The sequence below is a fragment of the Sinohyriopsis cumingii genome, chromosome 17, assembly GCF_028554795.1.
Source record: "Sinohyriopsis cumingii isolate HCF-2022 chromosome 17, ASM2855479v2, whole genome shotgun sequence".
NCBI classification, from domain to species: Eukaryota; Metazoa; Mollusca; class Bivalvia; order Unionida; family Unionidae; genus Sinohyriopsis; species Sinohyriopsis cumingii.
The window spans coordinates 6,894,923-6,907,483 of NC_142977.1; the positions used below are offsets into that span (position 1 = coordinate 6,894,923).

Here is a 12,561-nt window from a genome sequence, read left to right on the forward strand (position 1 = left end):
GTGCATAATCAATGACAGATCATGGTCTTTGTTGTTGGCAGGTAGACCTGACATTAGGCAGGTATATATGGTAATCAAGGAAATGTGATTAAATCATCCATGCTAATTTCCATTTTTTTTTTAAACCCACTGACAATAACTACAATTTCAAGCAACAAAGTATGATCATTTCTTCAATAAATCCCATCTAACTTTAGAAAATACATCCTGCAACATTACTTTTTAAATCAAGGGTGGAAATTCCCCCTCACTGACATTTTTAGTTTTCTAATAGACCCCCGAGTCACTGAGAAACACCAAAAACTGTACTTTGAAGACATAAAGAATCCTAAACTTGGATACATTTATTAATATAATATTCTTCTCAATGCAGTACGCAGCCCAAAGTATAAAAAAAATTATTCAACCCCACTGCATAAATTTCAGATCCAATAAGCACTTGCGTGAAATCATAAACTCTAAAAATAATTTTACCTGGAAGAGGTCTCTCATTTGTACCAGTTTCTCCTCAAACTTGACCAATGTCCAGTAGGTGGTCACATTCAACTTTGTGTTGGTCACTTTGATGGTTGTTCTCACTTGGTCACCTTCCAGGAAATCTTCACGACTGAATACCTGGCAACGACACATGAACAAATGACCATAATGAATGATTTTAAGGTGTAAAATTACTTAATTTAAATGGAGATAATCTATAATAATTCTAAATCTTCACTTCAACAAACCAATAAACAAGTAAAGTCCCTCAAAGGGACAGATGCTCTACAACCTGGAAAAAAAGTCCTGAAATTCAAAACCATTTCTTCTTTTGAACTGCTGAGTGTTGAAATGATCTCTAATATTTCAGCAAATCGGGAGTTTCAAAGAAGTAATCAGAGAAATCTGGAAACTCAGCTGGCAATATTGGAAATGCAGAAAACTTAAGCTCTGGTTATTGCAGTTGAGATAGAAACACAGACACCCCCCTCCCCCAAATTATATCCGGAGCAGTCCAAGACTTACTGTATGTTTTTTTAGGTACTGGCTGATCTTGTTGGCCTCTCGAAGCTGAAGAGCGATCTTGTATAGATCCTTTTTCCCAACTGGAATCTCAACCACCATGGGTTGACGTGTTGCTGAGGTCATAAGCTCATTGCGTCTTTGACGCAATTCCTCCAGCTTCAGTTCAGCATTTTGTCTCTCTGCCTCCAGAAGTTCTAGAATTCTTGACCTCTCCATCGCTGTTTGAAGGGCTACCTATGGATGATGAAGAGATGAAGAGATGATTACAGATATAATTACAAATCTAACTATGAACAAAATTGTAATTTCCGTACACTACAAGAACAAACATACTAATAGATGCAAATAAATGAATACTATAGAAAATCTTAAATGCACATTTGTAAATGTACGAAAAAATTATGGCAAATTCATTGATTCAAAATAAAAGATATAATCAGCGTTAATGAAACTCTGCCACAAGCTGACATGTGACAGAACTAGATATGTATTCATGAAATACATCTGCTCCTCTGCATTGACTAATATACAAAAATTGGTGAAGAGACAGACAGACAAACAATGGAAACACTACATCCCCTCATACAAACATAAAATAATAGGACTTTTACAACTTGACAAAATTTATGACATAAAGACACTATGACTTTCAAATTCAAAAATCAACATGGAAGTAATTTGTTTTTCAAGTATGAACTTCAGCATTTATACAGACACTTTAATCTCCACATAAGTAGATCAGATGAAGTTGAGACTGTCACAGGCACACTACTAAAATTATTTCTGGATAAAATAAAAGACAAGTACATTTTTTAAAATATAAGTTGGCCAAATTTTACAGTTTGAATTCTCCAGATAAGGGGCCATCCAGTTAGTATGTATGCAAACATCTGGCAAAGCTTGACCCTTCCCCCCTGTACACATGCATACTTTTTTACAATCCCACCGGCGTATGTATGCTTGACGCACCCCACCCACCCCCGATTTATAAATAACAGCATATATTTAATCCACGCAGAAACGATCAAGGATTAATAATATTAACGTGTTTAACAAAACAGTCCACCAACGATGAATGTCTGGCTGCATCAAAGAAATAAGCTGCATAACTTTAAAAAGTTCATCTAGTGTCTCCTAAAATTCAAATGCCACCAGGTTCAGTCGAACAGGTTATGTATTAGACAAATTATTATTTAGGTTTCACCCCCCATTTCCTATGTGTATGTACATTATCAGTAGACCCCCCTGCCCCCCCCCCCAGGTCATACACAAGCATATGCATTTGGGTTAAAACCCCGTCCCCCTCCATGCGTACATACTAAATGGATGGCCCCTAATGTCCATCTCCACTTAATCCAAGAATATTTTAAGGCACAAAATAATGTTTATATGCACATAACCAAACTGAGCCACCAGAATGCAAGCCTACAGCTAACTTCTCAATTCTGATTGGAATAGAATGCATCACCTGCATCAATCTGGGGAGACAGGTTGCCACTTTTCAGCAGCATCAACTATATAAGTTCTGTGTTCATGATTATTTCAAGTCAGATATAGGGGGTATAATTCACTGCAAAGACATTGGTAATATACTGGGGGGTGGGGGAATGTATTCCACTGAACAGACACTGGTAATATACTGGGGTGGGTGAGGATGTATTCCAATGAACAGACACTGATAATATACTGGGGTGTGTGTATTCCAATGAACAGACACTGGTAATATACGGGCGGGCGGGTGAGGATCTATTCCAATGAACAGACACTGGTAATATATAGGGGGTGGGGTATTCCACTGAACACACTGGTAATATACTGCGTGTGTGTGTGTGTATTCCACTGGACACTGGTGTGTTTGTGTGTGTGTGATTTGGATTTTTAACTTAGCTTTAACAATTTTTCAGTTATATCACTAGGATGTCTGCAGTGTGGCAGTTTATAGTGATGTCTAGCACTGGGGCATCATGCCGCAGACATGTAGCATGATGTCCCACCCAGTCACGTTATCCTGACACCAGGCTGACCAGTCCTAACACTAACCTCTTAATGCTGAGCGCCAAGCGAGGCAGCTGTTAGTACCATTTTTGTAAGTCTTTGGTATGACTCAGCCAGGGATCGAACCCATGACTTCCCGCAATAGGCACTGGTAATATACTTAGGGGTGGGGGTGGGGGTGTATTCCACTGAACAGACACTGGTAATACAGACCTGCCAACCCTAACAAGATCATCTCAGTAAGACAGTTGAAATTTTTCCTTAAGTTTGATCAGTTTTCCGTAAGGTGTAACAATATTTATGTACTGCTATTGTTAAGGATGGAAAATATATTTAAAAAGTTTGGCATTTTAAACTGATGTAAGCATTATGTTCAACTCAAACATTTGTAAAATACATGTAGACATTATTTATCTCTAGCACAAACTTCAGTTCCAAACCTTATGCAGCTCAATGGCTTGTTGTTGTCTCTCAACTTAATTCTTGGAATTATTATTTTATTTCACATCACAGTGTCAATCATACCTACCAACATGCGACATACTCAAATCAGCATGTGATGTCCAATATGTGTAACCGTGTCCTTCCTGCTTTTATTCAAAAGAACATGAAGATTTCTTTTTATTCTTCTGTACTGATGATTAACACTTTTTAAGAAGCTTATTTTCCCATTTGTCTTCAACATGCACTGCTCTCGGGATGCCATTTAAAAATAAATTCTATAATAAACAGTATAATCATGCAGGTGCTTTGCATGAAAACATTTGTGCAGTTTAAAGCATTTGAGACTAATGTAAAGGTAGTCTGGTTCCAGACTAATTGCACTAAAGCTAATATGAATCCCAGATTCAAATCAAACACGGATGAGTCAATTATCCAGATTTTACACCAAAAATCATATTTCCTTACTTATAGCTTTCATTCCCTAAGTCCGTATTTTAAGGCTCATTTTTGTAAGACTTAGAGGAAATTCGTAAGGGTTGGCATATCTGGTAATATATTTGGTGGTATATTCACTGGTAAGATATTTGGGTTCTACTGCAAAGACTAGTAAGATATCTGAGGTGTACTCCACTGTACAGACATCTGGTTTTGCATTACACTCATTTACATAAGAAATATGACTAATAATATAGCAATGGTCTTATTTCAGGGGCTGTCAGAGCAATGGTCTTATTTCAGGGGCTGTCAGAGCAATGGTCTTATTTCAGGGCTGTCAGAGCAATGGTCTTATTTCAGGGGCTGTCAGAGCAATGGTCTTATTTCAGGGATGTCAGAGCAATGGTCTTATTTCAGGGCTGTCAGAACAATGGTCTTATTTCAGGGCTGTCAGAGCAATGGTCTTATTTCAGGGGCTGTCAGAGCAATGGTCTTATTTCAGGGCTGTCAGAGCAATGGTCTTATTTCAGGCTGTCAGCACAATGGTCATATTTCAGGGGCTGTCAGAGCAATGGTCTTATTTCAGGGGCTGTCAGAGCAATGGTCTTATTTCAGGGGCTGTCAGAGAGAACTTTACTATTGAATTCTTCAGATTTAGTGCATTTTCCGAGACAGAGTTTTCATGCATGATAAGCGATCGCCAGCAGCCTACCTTTTGAGCAGCCTCTGCTTCAAGCTGCTGCCGCTTTCTACCAGCTAGGACCTCTTGTTCTAGCATCTGAAAAATGAGACAGTTTCATGTGGTCCTTAACTGTGTACAACTTTCATTCAGATGGTAGAAATGACTTCATCATCTGCTATCATGTAGTCCTCACTTTCAAAATAATCTTGTACAATGCATGCATTATAACTGACATAACTTCTGCTACTTACTTCTGACTTCGCCTGTTGATTCAATTTTTAAAAGCTACATTTACACATAGTCTATTTGTAATGAATCACTTTAAGTTATTCTGATTCCCATCAGGGAGCTGTGACTCAGTTGGTAGAGCACTGGGCTCATAACGCAAGTGTTGTGGGTTTGATACCTGTCCAGACCCAGCCGGGGTTGGTAGCCTGATGTGTCCCTGTGAAAATTACTTGGCTCCCATTTCCTTGGCTTAGTCAATATGTTAAAAGTCTGGTAAAGCCCTCCCCCTCCATATTCCCATGATAAAGTACTTCTAGACACAAGTATCCCATGATACCTCTAGACACAATTATTCCAATAATAAATTATTTCTAGACACAAGAGTACTTAACATTGGTGTCACAATATATTCCATAAAGATTCTGGTTGTTAAAGTAGTAGGTTTTTTCTAAACCATTTTTCTGAATATAAATCAACTCACTCTAAATTTCATCTCATCTTCTTTGATTTAATTATCTTTTTCTATGTAAAGTAATAGGTTTTTCTAAACAATTTTTCTGAATATAAATCAACTCACTCAAAATTTCCTCGCGTCTTCTTTGATTTAATTATCTCTTTCTGTATTTATATCTGAATCCTCCTCTAACTTAAAGAACTTACCATTTTTTGTTTGCGAAGTTTTTCTACCAAGCCCTGGGCCTCCTGCCTGCTCTGCTCAGCTTGTTCCTTTTCCTCGGCTTGTTCTTTCTAAAACATATTTAAAAAATACACAAAACAAAAAAACAAATGTGTGTTGACAGACTTTGGACACTATAATATTTTCAGATTTGTTTACGAAAATTGGGAGAGAAAAAACAACCACTAAGAATGCTTAGCAGTTTGGAAAGGCACATCATTACAAATGAATGGTAACACGTTGTTCAGCCCCAATAACAAGTTAAAATTAGTAGACCTGTTTACCCCAAAAGATGTCTTTAAATATTTTCCAAAAAGTCCAATCCAAAAAGTTAGCCACCTGTCCATAATCTGCCATACCAAAACTGACAGTCGGTGTAACAATGAGTTTTGAAGAAGAAAATACCCAGAGCAAATGTGTGGCCCTTTCAAGTATCATTGATTCTCCGATTAGGAGACACTGCTGTTTCTATACCAATAGTAATTCAGAAGCACATGTTCCCCGATGCTAAGTCAACATTCTTTATGCATATCATCCTTTCTATTATAACCATCTCATCCATTCTTCAATGATCATATACCAAACTTTTTTTATTTTATTTGCTACATTCATTAAAAGATCATAGGAATTTACATGTAAGGGCCTTGTTCATAATCATAAATTTAGTGCTACCCAAAGTCAATGATGTAAGAAATTTTTTACCATTTTTACAGTCCTCTGATACTGGTCTAATAGACCTAGAATTATGACAGTATTAGCTGTATCACAAATTTCAACAAAATATAATACTCTCCGTGTTCACATGCATGAACTCTATTTAATCTGAATCCTAATGGCGTAAAATCATGTTCACAAACTGTACAGAAGTCATAATGATCTGCCATACTGATATACCACACAAGCCAACCATACAGAAGTCATAATGATCTGCCATACTGATATACCACACAAGCCAACCATACAGAAGTCATATTGATCTGCCATACTGATATACCACAAGTTATACCACACAGGCAAACCATATAGATGTTATACTGATATACAATGCAGACGTCATATCACACACGAAAACCAGACATCAAAATGATATACCATAAAGATGTCGGATCACACAGACAAACCATACTGATGTCATACTGATATACCACAGAGATATTATATTACACTGACAAACCATACAGATGTCAAATATTATACCAGAAATGTTATATTACACTGATAAACCATACCAATGTCATACTAATATATCACAGAGATGCTATATTACACTAACAAACCATACAGATGTCAGACTGATATACCAAAGAGATGCTATATTACAATGACAAACCATACAGATGTCATACTGATATACAAATATACAATGTTACCCTTTATAGAAGAATGAAACAGTAGTCAGAACATTCAATACACCAAACTTACCAAGACTTTTTCCAATTCTGACAATTTGTGGTCGTAGTCTGACTTCTGTGATAGTAGTTCAACTTCTGCCATTTTCCTTGTGCGGTCCAATTCCAGCTGCATTTCCTCTTGGGCCTTACGCCGGGCTTCTTCCAACTCCTTCTGAAGTCTGGAAAGAAAGAGTACTGTGTACAGCAGAGAAAGCAACAAGAGTCCAACGGAAGACTATCATGCCTGCAAACTGTTTTAAGATATATGCTACATGGCTTTTATCAATTAGAACCCAGATATGTAATACACTGTCTAAACATTGCTACTGACACTGTTATACACACCACAATATCAGGGTCTTAACATTGTTATACACACCAAAATATGGTAGTCTTAACATTGTTATACACACCAAAAGGTGGTAGTCTTAACACTGTTATAAACACCAAAAGGTGGTAGTCTTAACTTTGTTATAAACACCAAAAGGTGATAGTCTTAACATTGTTATAACACCAAAAGGTAGTAGTCTTAACATTATTATACACACCAAAAGGTGGTAGTCTTAACATTGTTATACATACCAAAAGGTGGTAGTCTTAACATTGTTATACACACCAAAAGATGGTAGTCTAGCATTGTTATACACACCAAAATGAGTTAGTCTTAACATTGTTATACACACCAAAAAATGGCAGTCTTAGCATTGTTATACACACCAAAAGATGGTAATCTTAGCATTGTTATACACACCAAAATGAGTTAGTCTTAACATTGTTATACACACCAAAAGATGGTAGTCTAGCATTGTTATACACACCAAAATGAGTTAGTCTTAACATTGTTATACACACCAAAAGATGGTAGTCTTAGCATTGTTATACACACCAAAAGATGGTAATCTTAGCATTGTTATACACACCAAAATGAGTTAGTCTTAACATTGTTATACACACCAAAAGATGGTAGTCTTAGCATTGTTATACACACCAAAATGAGTTAGTCTTTTCATTGTTATACACACCAAAAGATGGTAGTCTTAGCATTGTTATACACACCAAAATGAGTTAGTCTTAACATTGTTATACACACCAAAAGATGGTAGTCTTAGCATTGTTATACACACCAAAAGGTGGTAGTCTTAACATTGTTATACACACCAAAATATGGTAGTTTTAACATTGTTATACACACCAAAATGAGTTAGTCTTAACACTGTTATACACACCAAAATATGGTAGTCTTAGCATTGTTGTTTATGACATTGTTACACACCAAAATATGGTAGTTTTAACATTGTAAACTACATCGTTAATGTCAATCACAGCTTTTTGTAAACTAAAAGTGAATTCTGCATCTCTTGTTGTACTGCTACATGCAAAACAAGCAAGAATTTCTATAATACCATGAAAAATAGGAATAATTACAACCAACATTTTTCATCAAAACTTCCCAAGAATAACATGCAGTGGTTAAAGAAGTCTTCTTCCCAGAAGCATTAAGTTGATATTTCAAGTCTTGATGGGCCCTGGGTCAGATAGATTGGGACTCTATTTTTGTTTTCTGTTTGATAGGAAACCTAAAACAATTTTTTTCTCTCACAAATTCAGATTTTCAAAACAGACACTTAAATGAAGGGACAAGGACTACATGCTAAACAGTTTTTCAAGGCTAAAAAGGCCTACCTGAAATTAATGGCAACATTAAACTATTATTTTAGCTGACAATTTCTAAAAACCATTTTGATTTAAATGATTTTAATATTAACCTGCTCATTTTTGCAAGCATAGGCACAAACTGATCCATGACACAATAAAGCTTTACATTATTGCTGAATATATATCAAGTGGAAACAATCCACTTGGGCAGATAACTTAAGCCAACCTGGATTCCTGAACACGAAGAAGCTCCTGTTTGGCAAATTCAAAATCTCTGATCTCCTGTGGACCTGTATGACTCTCGGTCTTGTTCTTCTGAACTTCTATGGGATGGTTAAACCTGAAATCAATTATCACATGACCTTCTTTAAAAAAAACACTCGCCTGAAATTCACAAAAGACCGTAAGAGGATAAAATATCAGATAAGTTAGCAAAAAAGTTGGAATGTGTTAATGAAACACAGCTGTCATACCAGATTTGTGATCTTTATTTTCTTTGTCTCAGTCTGGTGTTCCTAGGCCAGTTTTGTCTTTGGTCAGTTGCCATGTGAAGTCTGAAGACATCTTAATATAGTCAGATCACACATGCCAACCCAACCTCTCCGAGAGATGTAACAGTAATTATTGCTAATGTAAGTAGCACAAAAAATGAAATTTGGCATAAAATGTGCAATCTATATATTATATGCTAGAATTATCTTAATAATGTAACCCTTTGAATTGTAATTCTTCCCCTTGTACCCAAATATATTAATAATGTAACCTGTTGACACGCAATTTCTTCACCTTGCACCAAATTATATTAATAATGTAACCCATTGACATGGATTACCTTCCCCTTGTACCAAATTATATTAATAATGTAACCTGTTGACATGGATTACCTTCCCCTTGTACCAAATTATATTAATAATGTAACCTGTTGACACACGATTCCTTCACCTTGCACCAAATTATATTAATAATGTAACCCTTTAACATGGATTACCTTCTCCTTGTACCAAATTATATTAATAATGTAACCTGTTGACACGCGATTCCTTCACCTTGCACCAAATTATATTAATAATGTAACCCTTTGACATGGATTACCTTCTCCTTGTACCAAATTATATTAGGTGGCACTCTACAGTTTCGTATTTTGCATTGGGTTAGGATTTTAAAGAAATAGAATTTCCCTGGCTTTCCTCACTGGTTATACTGGCTATTTAAAAAAGACCTTGTATATCTTAGGCATAATTCAAAGAACCTTTAATTCCCTTTATTTTGGTGTATGATTGATGGGTGTACTATGGGTTATAGAGTATACAGTTTGGCCTTACTTCAGATGTGCACCTTTCAAAAAAGTGCTAGCTCTACTTGGTCATTTTCACTTCCTGAACTTCAGAGGTAAATTGTATAAAAAAGAGCCGATAACTTTTTTTTACATTTGAAATATTTGGTAATTCATTCATTGCACTTTCAGAATCTGGTATTGTCTAGTCTGGCAAAATTCATTTTCCCTATTTTAATAGCTGCTATGTATAGTGTACTTTAGACTAATTCAGGCTGATTTTTTAACACAAGGGAGCAGTCATTTTAGTTAGCAGTGTGCTTAAATCATATAAAATTTCCAAAAGTACAATATCCAAAGAAATATCATCCACATTACATTAATGTAGCATAGAGGTATGCCAACATTCTCTCCATTGTGCATGTTTTAAATGCGAACTACTTCACCTTACATACGTCACTCTCTTAAAAGTACATATTAACTGGTCAGCGCCCCCTTAATAATGTAACCCTTTGACATGGATTACCTTCCCCATGTACCAAATTATATTAATAATGTAACCCTTTGACATGGATTGTCTTCCCCTAATACAGATTCAATTATTTTTCACTTCATCCAAACCTCTTACCTGAAGTAATGGTCACCACCCAATATAACACGATCACCCTGTATAAAATTTCAAAAAAAAAATAAATTAAAAATTATCTGAAATTTATTTAGGAGAAATTAGATGAAAGCAAAAATACTGAAATGCAACAATATACATGTACTTTTATGGTGTACTTAAAAAAATTATTTGCAAAATTTTAAAAAATATGGAGTAAATTGTATTGTCAATTAAAATGACGACATGCTTAAACAACATTTTCAAGATGAAAATGTGGTGCATATATCGAGTCTGCAAAACTTTCCAGATAATTATTACAATGTACATTATTACAATTTATCAAATTAAAAATCAGATGCTGATAGTAACTTTTGACAGGGTTCCAAAATCGATCATTATTTAAACTGTTCCATTTATACAGTTAATGCCAGCAAGTAACTCTCAGTGCTAAAACCACATGCATAAATATAAAATGAGATTGTGTATAACAAATAAACGGACTACTTACATGATGTAGTATGGTTGGTTCCAATATGAGATTTCCATTGATGTAAATTGGGGCATCTCCAATTGGGGTGATGTTGACAACTAAGTCCACATTGTTAATGATGCTGACAATAATAATGAATAAACTTATTATTAAAATGTGTGTACAGAGTACATAACTACCCACATCGATTAATATAGCACAAGGACATATGGATTGATCCCATATTGATTAATAAGGCACAAGGAAATAATGATAAATCCTGCATCAATTAATATATCACATGGAAATAATGATTCATCCTGGATCAATTCATATATCACATGGAAATAATGAGTCATCCTGCATCAATTCATATATCACATGGAAATAATGATTCATCCTGCATCGATTAATAAGGCACAAGGAAATAATGATTCATCCTGCATCAATTCATATATCACATGGAAATAATGATTCATCCTGCATCAATTAATATATCACATGGAAATAATGATTCATCCTGCATCAATTCATATATCACATGGAAATAATGATTCATCCTGCATCGATTAATATGGCACAAGGAAATAATGATTCATCCTGCATCAATTCATATATCACATGGAAATAATGATTCATCCTGCATCGATTAATAAGGCACAAGGAAATAATGATAAATCCTGCATCAATTAATATATCACATGGAAATAATGATTCATCCTGCATCAATTAATAAGGCACAAGGAAATAATGATAAATCCTGCATCAATTCATATATCACATGGAAATAATGATTCATCCTGCATTGATTAATAAGGCACAAGGAAATAATGATAAATCCTGCATCAATTAATATATCACATGGAAATAATGATTCATCCTGCATCAATTCATATATCACATGGAAATAATGATTCATCAGGTATCAATTATTATAGCACAGGGAACATTTGGATTCATCCTGCATCAATTAATATAGCACAAGGAAATATGGATTCATCATATATCAATTAATACAGAACAAGGAAAAATTGGATTCATCCTGCATCAATTAATATAGCACAAGGAAAAACTGGATTCATCCCATATCAATTAATATAGCACAAGGAAATATGGATTCACTGTATATCAATTAATATAGCACAAGGAAAAATGGGTTCATCATGCATATTATCACAATCCTTTTTCCACTAAATTAATATCATTAAGTCAGAATATTTTTTTAAACAAGATTCCACATTCCAAGTGGACAATACAATCTTGAACATCAATTACTGTTTTAACCTTTAATTTTTTTTTTTTTAAAACTCAGCACACCTTTAATAGCATAATGTAAATTCTGGATACTACGCATATATACTTATTTTAAAATTAGTAAAGATCATATACACTTACATTTTATGTGTTCATCATTAGTATAATTAATTTTAAAATATTTCATAACATGTAATAATTAGGGTTAGCAATCAAATTTAACATTTAAACCGATTAAAGAAATGGTTTCATATGGCTGAATCAGAACAAGGTAAACTGAAAAACAGGCATATAAATAACTTAGGAACACTATTAGTGTCAGTGGAGCAAAATATAAGTCATGAAACTTCTGAACTAAAATGTGCTTATTTTGCAATAAAATATGAGAGGGCCCAAGTGTGCTTAATTTGCAATAGCATACAACAGGGCTCATGTGTGCTTATTTTTGT

General features: G+C 34.8%; 1 protein-coding gene across 1 annotated transcript in view; it reads right to left on the reverse strand.

Moving 5' to 3' along the window:
- The window catches only part of LOC149777690 (kinesin-like protein KIF14), a 79,046-nt gene that overhangs the window by 20,249 nt on the left and 46,236 nt on the right, over nucleotides 1–12,561 (reverse strand). The window contains exons 14-21 of the mRNA XM_089938742.1: nucleotides 10,898–11,000; nucleotides 10,411–10,448; nucleotides 8,736–8,849; nucleotides 6,885–7,032; nucleotides 5,447–5,533; nucleotides 4,589–4,654; nucleotides 1,003–1,236; nucleotides 475–615 (exon numbers count right to left, since the gene is read on the reverse strand). Of these exons, the coding sequence (XP_089794868.1) occupies nucleotides 475–615; nucleotides 1,003–1,236; nucleotides 4,589–4,654; nucleotides 5,447–5,533; nucleotides 6,885–7,032; nucleotides 8,736–8,849; nucleotides 10,411–10,448; nucleotides 10,898–11,000 (931 nt within the window). The remainder of the gene's footprint in view (nucleotides 1–474; nucleotides 616–1,002; nucleotides 1,237–4,588; nucleotides 4,655–5,446; nucleotides 5,534–6,884; nucleotides 7,033–8,735; nucleotides 8,850–10,410; nucleotides 10,449–10,897; nucleotides 11,001–12,561) is intronic.